Here is a 13,212-nt window from a genome sequence, read left to right on the forward strand (position 1 = left end):
TAGCTAGCGCACGAAGATCAGAGGAAGTCATCAAGGTGTTGTAGGAAAGACGAATAGTCTCCACAATCCACCTTGAAATAGTGGCGGCCGCTATCTCTCGTTTATTTCCCTCCTTATAGGACAAAAACAAACGCTCTCTCCCCTGGCGGATACCGGGAGGTTTTGTCCTATTTATGTAGAACTTTAGGGCCCTGACGGGACATAAAGTTCTGTCAGGAAGATCATAAGAGATCGTTCTTGACATAGAGGGAATAGTAACCGGGTGCCGAGAGGCGGCCGGTCCCTGGTTCTTCGCCAGAAAGCCTGGTATGAAAGCCAGGATAACCTCCCCTCCCTCTCTAAAAGCTAGCTTCTTAAAAGAAAGTGCATGGAGCTCTGATCTCCGTTGGGCAGTAGCCAAGGCTACTAGAAAGACCGTTTTGAGTGTCAGATATTTCATGGATGAAATAGACATGGGTTCGAAAGGATGCCTCATGAGCACCTTAAGGACAACAGAAAGATCCCACTTTTACGGGTGTTGTGAACCGGTCTACGACGCTCTAATAACATTCCTCTGAAAAGAGGGGTTATTTGGTCCTCCCAACGAAGATCCCAGGTGCTTAAAACACGGAGGGTAGAAGCGATGGCGGACTTGTACCCTTTTATAGCCGTGACAGATAGTTGTCTTTCCGTGAATAATTCAATAAAGAAATCAACTAATCTGTATATAGAGGGAGAGATCGGATTAACTCCGTTCTCCCTGCACCAGGAAGTGTAGGTAGACCACTTTCCTTGATACACATCAAGGGTTGACCCCCTTTGAGGTGCGGACATGCGTTTGACAGCGATGTCCAAAAAGCCTCTCTGGTGGAGATGCAACTGGATAAGTTCCAGGCGTGAAACTTGAAAAATTCAGGGTTCTGGTGGTAGCACCTCCCCAGGGGGTGCCACAGGAGGTGCTTCCAAGTCAGAAGACTCCTGGGGTGGTCTCTCAGGAGCTCCAGCAAAGCTGGGAACCAGGCCTGATTTGGCCAGCAAGGTGCGATGAGAGTTATTCTCACCGGGTGGCTGGTCAAGATCTTGTTCACGACTGGTTGGATGAGAGGGAGGGGTGGAAACGCATATGCGTTCAGCCCGACCCAAGAGGCTGTAAGGCTGTCGACTTCCAGGGCCTCTTCGTCCGGAAGTGGAGAGTAATGGATGGGAAGGCGATTGTTCAGCCTGGTGGCGAACAGATCTACCTTCGGAGATTGCCAAAGGCGACAAAGGTCGTCTACAATCTCCTGATGGAGTTTCCACTCTGTCTGGACTAGTTTGTCCTGACGGGACAGGGCGTCGGCAAGGATGTTGCGTTTGCCCGGTATGTGTCTGGCACATATCGATACTCCAAGGTCGGCACAAAGATGGTAAAGCTCCCAAGTTAGCTGGCAAAGAATGCCAGACTTTGTGCCTCCCTGTCTCCTGACATATGCTACAACTGTAGAATTGTCGGAGAACAGGGTTACTCTCTGATTCGTCAGGTGAAGGGAAAGAGTCCTCACGGCAAGAAGGACAGCCATTTCCAATATATTTATTGATCTCAGAAAATTCCTCTAAAATAGAGGAGTCGGATGGTGGGTATCCGATGGGACCAGGCGCACCAGAGGAACTGGAACCCTGCTCCAGATGGCTGAGTCTATCAGTAAGAACCGCTACCATCTGGATGAGCTGGGACAGTTGCTGTCCCGACTCGGGTTCCGGACCCGACGTGCGGCTTCTCTCAACGACGGGCGGTTGAGGAGAGGGTGGGCGCATAGGCGAACCCTATGTATGGAGCTACCGGTTGCCCTTTTAGGAGGAGGTACGGGGGGGGCGGAAACGCTGTTACCGAAGACGCATGGCGTTTCGGAGGTGGCGTTATAAAGTCCGTCCCTACTCTACTGTGTCCGTGAGGACTGGGGTTATTTCGCAGTAAAGACTGAGAAAAACCCCTAGTAGGGTCTTCGGTTACTGATGCGCGGGAACCCGCATCAGTAACCGGAACTGCAATCGGCGGACCTGAAGCAGGGTGCTCCCGCGGGTACAAAGGGCTTGTACTCGGGGGAGCGGACGACAGAGGAACCGGAAGGTTCCCTGAGGTCCGGGGTATATTAAACCCTTGGAGACTTACTGGATGTAAGTCTCCCTTGGGACCACAGACATTGATAATGTCTGATCCCGCATCCTTCGCAGCCGCGGCCGGAACCGGAACTCGGCTGACGGAAGGGGTGGTGGCGGAAGGTCTGGTAGACCTCCGGGTTATCTGCCCGGAAACGGAACCGGAAGAGGGTTTAGGCATCTTCGCGGCCTGTTTCCCGCCACCAGACGAAGTCCTTTGTGGTGAGACAAAGGACGCCATCGGAGGGGTACGCCATATAAAAAATGGTACCAATGACAATAAAAACACTGGGAACCCCAAGTAGGCCAGAAAGGACGCAATTATTAATGGAAAAGAAAACATGCCTACTTGAATTAAACACTATTGCAATGGATCTGAGTCTTGTTCATTACAATAGAGCGGAGAATAGCCTACTTAACTCTACCCTACCAAGATCAAAATAACGGAGCCGGGTCGACTAAGCTAGCTAAGAAAGGTCTATAATTAAATAGACTGGACAATACTAATGCCAAGATTAGTTTGGCGGTCTACTCCGTAGGTGAATGGACCCAAAAATCGTCTAGACTTGGCTGGTTGAATTTGGTTTTAAATCGAATTCACGCCAGCTTTGAAAAAACGATACGAAGCACAAGAGTAAAGACTGAATATGGCGGCATGAGATCGACGCGATCTCGCGGGATCGGTCAGGGCGCTGCCTGGCGGCCGAGCTGTTAACTCAGTTCTCCCTTTAGAAAATTAAAGGGATACTCTTGTGTTTGAGCCCAAATGGAGTAACATGCAAAAGTGTTCCATAGGTAAGTATGAATGACACAAAATGGGTTGCAGACAAGGTATCAGTTGGCCTACAGGGAAAGGCATAGTATCGAAACTGCTCTCCTACAGGTCCATAATGATATCGCCAGGGCACTGGGATCAAGGAAATGTGTACTTTTTGTACTCCTTGATCTCACCGCTGCCTTTGACACTGTCAACCACGAGATACTCATACGTCGTCTCCAAGCAATGGGTGTCGGGGTGATTGCGCTGTCTTTGATACGTTCCTACCTGACAAACAGGTCACAGCGTGTTCGCATTGGTACAGAAACATCAAGTCCGGTGGGCTTGAGTTGCAGTGTTCCACAGGGCTCCGTTCTTGGACCGGTTCTTTTCTCCCTCTACACAAACTCCTTGGCTGGCATTCTCAAACGTGGTGCAGATGGCAATCACGATGGGGGCTACCACTTGTATGCCGACGATACTCAAGAGTACTTGGCTGTTCTTCTGTCAAATGCATGTGCCGCTGTAGAGACAATTAATGGAAGTGCAACTGACGTTAGCCGATGGCTGGGCGAGAATGATCTCGCATGCAATAATGACAAGACTGTGTTCCTGTTTATACAATCAATGTACACTCGGTCCTTGCCGGATATCCAAGGAATCAGGGTTGTGGACTGTGTTGTTGAGCCATCTGACTGTGCAAGGAATCTTGGAATGATTTTCGACAGCCTGTTTACTTTTAAGCAGCATGTCTCCTCCACTGTCCAATGTGCAAATATGGCACTACACAACATAGGCAAAGTCAGGAGGTATCTCTCAGCAGATACAACTCGCTCGTTCACCCAGCTTCTGGTAACCTCGAGACTGGATTTCTGTAATTCCCTACTTGTTGGTCTCCCCGAAATCACAGTGGGGCCATTGCAGAAAGTGCAGAACGCTGCTGCACTTCTGGTAGTCAGATGCCGGAAGTCAGTGCATATAACCCCAATTCTCCATGAACTGCACCGGTTGCCGGTAGCCATCTTATATTTCCGAGCTCATTGTCGTGCAGTCTCACTCATTTGACCTGCGATCGCGGGGGTGTGTCAGGCTGCGGGTGAGTCCAAAGCCGGTTGTACCATCATACGGTTTCTCTCTCGCAGCCCCACAGCTCTGGAATGCTCTACCCGAACTACTGAGATAGTGCGACAACCTTAACTCATTCAGAGTCCTTCTGAAAACCCACCTCTTTCGGAAGGCCTTTGGATGAGTTGGTGTTTCCATTGTAAAGCGCATTGAGCGGACAATTGTCTGGATACTGCGCTATATAAGCATCATTTATATATATATATATATAAAAAATCTATTTTGGGTGTTCGGAAATAGTGCAGGATCTTCGGGGAAATTTTGTGATGTCCTTAAGCATGTTTAGAGAACTTGATAGATTTATGTCTAATAGACATCCATTTAATGTCAAATGGACATGAAATAAATGACGTGCATGAGATACTAATCTAGCATTTGACATCAAATCAATTTCAAACTGGACTGCAAAATACCTTCAATTTGAAATGAGGTTTTTGACAAAATGACACTGTGCTCCAATTGGGCAGTAAAAGAATGAAGTGACCTGATAAGTAGATCACAGACCTGAATCTTTTTCAAATTGTAAAGTTATCTAATTAGACATCAACATGACATGTGTGACCCGTCACAGCAAAAACAAGCGCATCACACCAGGCGATGATAAAAGAAATTGATCTGCTCGATCAGATTTCAGAAAAGGCAGACGACAGGGAAATGAACAACCAGTCCATTTCAACCTGCCAAGCTATAAGTGAAATTCACCTGTTTTTTTCTGTGATGGGTCACATATTTTTAAAATCTTGGACAAATAATGACGAAATATGCCACTAATGGTGAAATTTAGTTTCACGCCTGTGACTTTCGAAATAAGATCAAAATCTTTCTGGCACAAAGTTAAGCTGTTTCAAATCAATCAATGACATATATCTTTATATCGTTACAAGAAAATTCGTCCCCGGGTAATTCGTCCCCGGAAAATTCGTCCCCAAGGAAAATTCGTCCCTGGATAATTTGTCCCAAAGGAAAATTCGTCCCCGGAAAATTCGTCCCTGAGGATAATTCGTCCCCGAGGATAATTCGTCCCCGGAAAATTCGTCCCCGAGGATAATTCGTCCCCAGAAAATTTTACAAAGTTGAAAGTTTCTGACTTTACTTTCTAAGACTCTTTAGTCTTGTCGAATGGACTGTAGTAATAACTACTACTTTCGATTTTTCTCATTCAGTGTAACATCTCTCTTTACTACCCTACCAGCTAGTTACCTACTCCACTATTTTCATAGTAGGTAGAGGTAGGCAGGTGAAATATTTTATTGAAGAAGTTAGAGCTTTTCTTTCATTCTGACCAGTAAAAATACTTATTTGAAAAAATGTAAATTATTTCGCCTGCCTTCCTCTACCTACTATGAAAAACGTGGAGTAGGTAACTAGCTAGTAGGGTAGTAATGAGAGATATAACACTGAATGAGAAAAGTCGAAAGTAGTAAGTAGTAGTTATTACCAGAAAGTAATGTCAGAAACTTTCAACTTTTGTTAAATTTTCTGGGGAGGTATTTTCCAGGGACGAATTTTCCTCGGGGACAAATACTCCGGGGACGAATTTTCCTCTGGGACGAATTTTCCAGGGGCGAATTATCCTCGGGGACGAATTATCCGGGGAAGAATTATCCTCGGGGACGAATTTTCCAGGGACGAATTTTCCTAGGGGACGAATTTTCCGGGGACGAGTTTTCCGGGAACGAATTTTCCAGGGACAAATTTTCCTAGAGCCCTTATATCACACCTTGAAGGTTTCTTGATATATGACCCACAAAGAATTCAAAGATGTTGACCTACTTACACCTGGAAAGTAGGTCACATTGACTGAAATGAGTTGTTGATATATACGCAAATGCTCTAAAGAGGCATGTACATATCAAATTTGAAGAGTCCACGACTATCATTGACTATGACAAATAGTGATGAAATGGACCACCTTAAATGAAATTCAGGGGCTTGACCTCTGTGAAGTTAAAAAGTTTCTCAAAACAAATACCAGGGTACTTGTGTAATGATTTCAAGTATCCACTTTAATCTATTATTTGCATGACTTGACTATCAGCATTCCAGAGATATTGACAACATGTGTTTTTCGAGGATGTCCACCAAGGACACAGAAAATCGGTCAAATTGTGACGATTTTTTGTATCTCAAGTCAGGTTGTCGTAGACATCCACACAGAAACTAAGAAAGTTTCAATTTCCACAACGGTAAGCAAACATGCCACGGATGAAAGACAAGATGACATAAGCTCACCCATGAGAGTTTAACACCCAAAATATAAAACTACTTTTCCGGAGACTTGTTTGGGAGATGGGCATCAGGAAAATGTTGGCCGAACATCTTATCAGAGTGATATACACGTAGACATCATTTGGTGACATCTTCGAGATATTCATTACTTGTCCTATGGACATCACCAGATATTCAACGATCATGCCACTTACTCTTCTAGCCATGGAAATGGAAGCTCTTGATCCAGCAACTGAGGGGTTAGACCATCTCTCAAGATTTTTTTCAGCCAGGGATGTCTTTCGCTGCAACTTGGGCTTTTCCTAAATGAGAATAATCCATACTCAAATAACCACAGAATTGAAATTGTGTAGATTCAAATTTTAAGTAGTGTGAAAAGCACCAGCCCAATGGTTTCAAGTCTACCCATTCAAAACAGTTAAATAAACTTGAATTTTGACAGAAAATTCCCAATTACAAATAAAGCACATGAACAAAAAAATTCTGAAGGCAATCTTATTTAAAACTGAAAGTATATATGCTACTTTCAAAGAATTCTGTGAACATGAAATTAGAGGACACACATGTATAACTCATATCATTGTAAAATAACTATATATTCTGCCTTATCTACACTCCGGACTCAGTGAACCGGACTCGTCTTGTCACGCGGTACCATAGCAAAAAGTTGTTAGTTTTCCGGAGGTTTCAGCTATATCGGCACTAACTACAACGAATTTTAAGGATATCAACCAGTCAAAAGGTTGCTTTCATATGTAGTCTGGCATGCAACTTGACGCTAACTCATAATATTCTCACTTGGTTACAAACTGTGCCTGAGTTGTATTATTATATTATAGTAAATAACTGTTATGATCTCATTTAAAATGCACATGTAGTTAAGTGAAGAAAAAAGTGAAAACAAACAACAAGAAAAAGAAATTAAAAGAAAACAGAAAAAAATGTGTCAGCAGGGAGATTCGATCTCACAACTCCTGAAATTATCAGAAAAAAGTCCCTGCGCTTACCTGCTGAGCTTTCGGATCATTCATATCACACATTTATTTTCATAATAGCTACAGCCAATAAGTCATGACCTGTTGACCTTGGCCATTTCCAGAGTCTTGATTCGGTGACAAAAACCCTCTTAAGAGTTTGGAATCTTCAACGTTCATGGGCTTATCATCCAGCCCCGTGTATCTACGCTATTAACTGCTGTCTATAGAGGAAGGCCGATCAGGATGATGAAATAGACTGCATAGGAGTCTAGCCATATCATGCTTATGCGGGGTCGTCCCCATAACAAAAAATCCACTTTTTAAAATGTTGTTGACGCTAAATGTGCACTGTAAAAGAAATAACTTTAAATAAATGACAACTTACCCTTGATGAAGCAAACCACCGGCTCAATCTAGATTTAGCCTTCTGACCAAAGCTTTGCTGAAAAATAACAATATCTTTTTGGTAACTAGAGACCCTGTTTGCATTTCACAAGGTAATAATCTCTAACAAAAATTGGCATTGAGTCATTTTCATTGGTCCCAAACCTCTCCCTAGTCTTACATTGAATGTACGTGAGTGTGGGCTTAGAAGACTTTGCTTTTGCATCAGTGTGTTTGTTCTTCTTCTGTTAATACATTAGTGAACCATCTTCTTGCTGAAAGTGTTGACCTTTTTCGACTCTTGTTTCAGCTCTTCAATCATTTTGATAGTAGAAAAGCCTGTTATTCCTTATTTTTAGCACGCACAACTCCTGATGTAAAAACCTTTTGCACAGCCTGACCGTAAACGAAATGGATTTCTTGGGACTGAAGGGATCTTTGGGATTGTCCATGCTACAGATCAATTGTCAAGAAGTTATCTTGTACGTGTTTGACAACGGATTTGCAACAACTTTGAAAGGCGACAACTTCACCCTCATCATCAAAAATAAGTTTCACAAAATTCTCCATATCACAGGATTTAATCCAACAGAATCCAATGAAATCTTCCACAATTATGTACCTTGAAACTAACATAATGAATTCATTCTCCCCCAATTTTCATATTTGCTAAATACAACCAAAACTAGTCCCAAAACAATTCAGGTCTCATGGTCTGAAACACCAAGAACTTTCAGCACCAGCCCAAAATACAGTAGAACTTCACTATTAAAGACACCCTTTGAACTGACAAATGCTGTCCATAATTAAGGTGTCTTGATTACAGAGATCAAATTCAATGAAAATGCCCATTTCCTTACAAGAAATGGCCATTTGTTAGTTCATACTTACCTATGGAACACTTTTGCATGTTACTCCATTTGGGCTCAAACACAAGAGTATCCCTTTAATTTTCTAAAGGGAGAACTGAGTTAACTGCTCGGCCGCCAGGCGGCGCCCTGACCGATCCCGCGAGATCGCGCCGATCTCATGCCGCCATATTTAGTCTTTACTCTTGAGCGTTAATAAAGAGTATGTCCCGTTTGTGGGGACGGTGGGAGGGCCGTGTTCCATAGGTAAGTATGAACTAACAAAATGGCCATTTCTTGTAAGGAAATGGGCATTTTGTGTCACTCAAACTCAAAGGACAACAGAAAGATCCCACTTTTACGGGTGTTGTGAACCGGTCTACGACGCTCTAATAACATTCCTCTGAAAAGAGGGGTTATTTGGTCCTCCCAACGAAGATCCCAGGTGCTTAAAACACGGAGGGTAGAAGCGATGGCGGACTTGTACCCTTTTATAGCCGTGACAGATAGTTGTCTTTCCGTGAATAATTCAATAAGGAAATCAACTAATCTGTATATAGAGGGAGAGATTGGATTAACTCCGTTCTCCCTGCACCAGGAAGTGAAGGTAGACCACTTTCCTTGATACACATCAAGGGTAGACCCCCTTTGAGGTGCGGACATGCGCTTGACAGCGATGTCCGAAAAGCCTCTCTGGTGGAGACGCAACTGGATAAGTTCCAGGCGTGAAACTTGAAAAATCCAGGGTTCTGGTGGTAGCATCTCCCCAGGGGGTGCCACAGGAGGTGCTTCCAAGTAGGAAGACTCCTGGGGTGGTCTATCAGGAGCTCCAGCAAGGCTGGGAACCAGGCCTGATTTGGCCAGCAAGGTGCGATGAGAGTTATTCTCACCGGGTGGCTGGTCAAGATCTTGTTCAGGACTGGTTGGATGAGAGGGAGGGGTGGAAACACATATGCGTTCAGCCCGACCCAAGAGGCTGTAAGGCTGTCGACTTCCAGGGCCTCTTCGTCCGGAAGTGGAGAGTAATAGATGGGAAGGCGATTGTTCAGCCTGGTGGCGAACAGATCTACCTTCGGAGATTGCCAAAGGCGACAAAGGTCGTCTACAACCTCCTGATGGAGTGTCCACTCTGTCTGAACTAGTTTGTTCTGACGGGACAGGGCGTCGGCAAGGATGTTGCGTTTGCCCGGTATGTGTCTGGCACATATCGATACTCCAAGGTCGGCACAAAGATGGTAAAGCTCCCAAGTTAGCTGGCAAAGAATGCCCGACTTTGTGCCTCCCTGTCTCCTGACATATGCTACTACTGTAGAATTGTCGGAGAACAGGGTTACTCTACGATTCTTCAGGTGAAGGGAAAGAGCCCTCACGGCAAGAAGGACAGCCTTCATTTCCAATATATTTATTGAAAGAATGGTCTCCTCCCTTGTCCATAGACCCCTTATGGACATGTCCCCGTTGTTCAGATGTGCTCCCCACCCTAGTAGAGAAGCATCTGTGAACAGGGACACTTCTGGGGGCGGTGGAGCAAGATCTACACCGCTTTGGAGACGAGTCTCCGACTCCCAGAAGTTCCAGACGTTCTTGAGTAGGTATTGAGGTATCAATACCAACTTGTCTAATGGGTCCCTGTGGGGTTTTCATAGAGACATTAGAAACATCTGGATGGGACGCATATATAGACGGCCAAGGGGGATTTGGTCTGCTGCCGAATTCAGAAGTCCCAAAAGGCTCAAGCATCGCCTTGCGGGAGCTTGAGTCCTTCCTCTGAATTCTGCGACGAGATGAAGAATTTTCTTTATCCTGTCTAGGGGGGGGCAGCATTTTCCCTATGGCCGTAAGGAACCGAACTCCAACGTAAACGAAGTCTTGGGATGGTATGAATTCTGACTTTGTTTCGTTGATAATCCAACCTGCGGAAACTACTTTTTGCTTTAGAACCTGAAGTTGTTGCAGTAGTAGTTCCCGCGATTTGCAATGGAGTAGCCAATCGTCTAGGTAGTGATGGAGCTTGAACCCCATCACGTGAAAGGGAGCGACGAAGGCTGTGACTATCATCGTAAAAATTAGGGGTGCCGATGCCAGACCGAACGGCAGGGCCCTGAATTGATACGTCTTTCCTTCGTAATGGAATCGAAGGAAGTGTTGATAGTCTGGATGGATCGGTACATGTAAGTACGCATCCGTTAAATCCATCGATACCGCCCAATCGTTGGGCTGTATCGCCGTTGCTATAGACCTGGTGGTTTCCATCTTGAAATGAGGAACATTCAAGAAGGTGTTTAACCTGGAAAGGTCTATGATCAGCCTCCATGTCCCTGCTTTCTTGGGAACCAAGAAAACGTGGCTGTAAAAGCCGGGGGAGCATGGATCTTGAAGGACCTGGATAACTTGCTTCTCCAGTAATGTCGCGACCTCTGCTTGGAGGGCAGAGGCCTTGACTGGGTCCTTCGGTGGCTGAACTGGGTTCGGATATATGGTAGTCGGGGGGGTACGGTTGAAATCTAGTTTCACTCCGTACCTCAACATGTTTGGGACTGGGGACCCCTTTGGGCACCAATCGTCCCAAATGTCTGCAAAGTTTTGCAGACGGCCCCCGACTACCGGAGTCGGCTCCTTTTTGCGTCCGGGAGGAGAAAGGAGGGGGGGAGTCACCTCTTTCGGCCAGCACCCCTTGGGCGAAAGGAGTGCTTAGTCGGACCGGATCCACCCTGGTTAGAGGAAGTATTTTTCCTCTTTCCAGTCCGGCGACCCTCCGCTTCCCGTCGGAAGGGTCCAGCAGGAGCAGGCTGACTAGGCGGGGTAGGCCTAGGCAGGACCTGCCTGGCGTACGGGATTGAACCCGATGCCTGCTGGGGCCTCGCTATCTTTCTAGCGTTAGGTAGAGAGGTCTTGGCCCTCTGTGTCGCAGTGGGGGCATATAATTTGTCCCAATCTTTCTGTGCTTGAGCCGCCTCTTGTACAGAATCTGCGAACAGGAAAGAACCGTCCATAGGAGCGGTTCTTAAGGCCCCTTCCAGCTGGAGGGATCTGATGACATTGAGAGAGCCCAGTGCGGCGTCTCTACGGAGTAGGACACTATTTGCTGCGGTCTTGGCGGACAGAGCAATAGCGTGCCTAATCGAATGTGACAAGGATGTCACAAGCGATTTTGTGTCATCAGATAGTGACTCATTATCTTTTAGGGATCTGGCTAGGGCTAGGTTAGTGTGCTCTGCGTAGGAGAGCACCGCTAACGTGTTTTTGACCAGACCCTCTTGTGCTCTAAGGTCTCGGTAAGCCGAGGAGGAGGTCACCCTAGGCACGAGTTGGTCCAGCTGTACATCGTCCTTTAATATGGAAGTCGATGCTGCAGCTGGACAGCCGGCCAAGCTGACTCGATAATAGTCAGCGCGGTACTGCCTAACGGGAGGAAGTTGTGCCGTGAACAACTTCCCCGGTTTACACCAAGCTTCCGGTCCGACTGCCGGAAGGACAGGGATGGAAGTACGTTGGTGGGCGCCTTGTGAGTCTCTGATTGTACGCTCCAAAAGTTCAGAGACTGCTACCACCGACGGGGAGGGAGGAAGGAATTCAAGTGCCCGAGTGGAGCCTTGAGAAACCTGTGGATTGGGATCCACTTCCTGTCCCCAGAGTGAAAAGGTCGGTGTTGACAAGGCTGGCAGTTCCGGCGGGGTAGGGCACAGATCCTGCGGGAGGTACGCTCTGATCAAGGATCTGAGTGTCCTCATATCCGACAAGATATTGGCCTCCTCTGGTGACAGCTCCTCCTGATTGGGGGAGCGGTAGCCTGGCTGAGAACTCTCGTTCTCAGAATATTCCTCTAAAATAGAGGAGTCGGATGGTGGGTATCCGATGGGACCAGGCGCACCAGAGGAACCGGAACCCTGTTCCAGATGGCTGAGTCTATCAGTAAGACCTGCTACCATCTGGATGAGCTGGGACAGTTGCTGTCCCGACTCGGGTTCCGGACCCGACGTGCGGCTTCTCTCAACGACGGGCGGTTGAGGCGAGGGTGAGCGCATAGGCAAACCCTGGAAGCCGTATGTATGGGCGAATGGGTCTTCCGGAAGCGGAAGATGCCCATATTCTGAACCAGAGTTCAGATGTCCTCTCTGCGTAGCTCGTTCCATGGGAACGACGCCTCTGCTACGAAGAGGGGGTGGCACTTCCGGTTGGTTCCACCCAAGAGGTTGGCCAACGTAGGAAGGTGCCTGCATTTCCGGTAGGACGAAGTCCGAAACCGGAAATGCCCGTAACTCCTTCGCCGGTATGGAGCTACCGGATGCCCTTTTAGAAGGAGGTACGGAGGGCGGAAACGCTGTTACCGAAGACGCATGGCGTTTCGGAGGTGGCGTTATAAAGTCCGGCCCTACTCTACTGTGTCCGTGAGGACTGGGGTTATTTCGCAGTAAAGACTGAGAAAAACCCCCAGTAGAGTCTTCGGTTACTGAAAAACGGGAACCCGCGTCAGTAACCGGAACTGCAATCGGCGGACTGGAAGCAGGGTGCTCCCGCGGGTACAAAGGGCTTGTACTCGGGGGAGCGGACGAAAGAGGAACCGGAAGGTTCCCTGAGGTCCGGGGTATATTAAACCCTTGGAGACTTATTGGATGTAAGTCTCCCTTGGGACCACAGACATTAATAATGTCAGATCCCGCATCCTTCGCAGCCGCGGCGGGAACCGGAATTCGGCTGACGGAAGGGGTGATGGCGGGAGGTTTGCTAGACCTCCGGGTTATATGCCCGGAAACGGAACCGGAAGAGGGTTAAGGCG

At 46.8% G+C, this 13,212-nt stretch overlaps 1 protein-coding gene across 1 annotated transcript in view; it reads right to left on the reverse strand.

Annotated features, from left to right (window-relative positions):
- The window catches only part of LOC135484023 (uncharacterized), a 265,997-nt gene that overhangs the window by 184,426 nt on the left and 68,359 nt on the right, over window positions 1-13,212 (reverse strand). The window contains exons 19-20 of the mRNA XM_064765054.1: window positions 7,589-7,645; window positions 6,421-6,528 (exon numbers count right to left, since the gene is read on the reverse strand). Coding sequence (XP_064621124.1) covers window positions 6,421-6,528; window positions 7,589-7,645 — 165 coding nt within the window. The remainder of the gene's footprint in view (window positions 1-6,420; window positions 6,529-7,588; window positions 7,646-13,212) is intronic.

Source organism: Lineus longissimus, chromosome 3 (assembly GCF_910592395.1).
Source record: "Lineus longissimus chromosome 3, tnLinLong1.2, whole genome shotgun sequence".
Lineage (NCBI taxonomy): Eukaryota > Metazoa > Nemertea > Pilidiophora > Heteronemertea > Lineidae > Lineus > Lineus longissimus.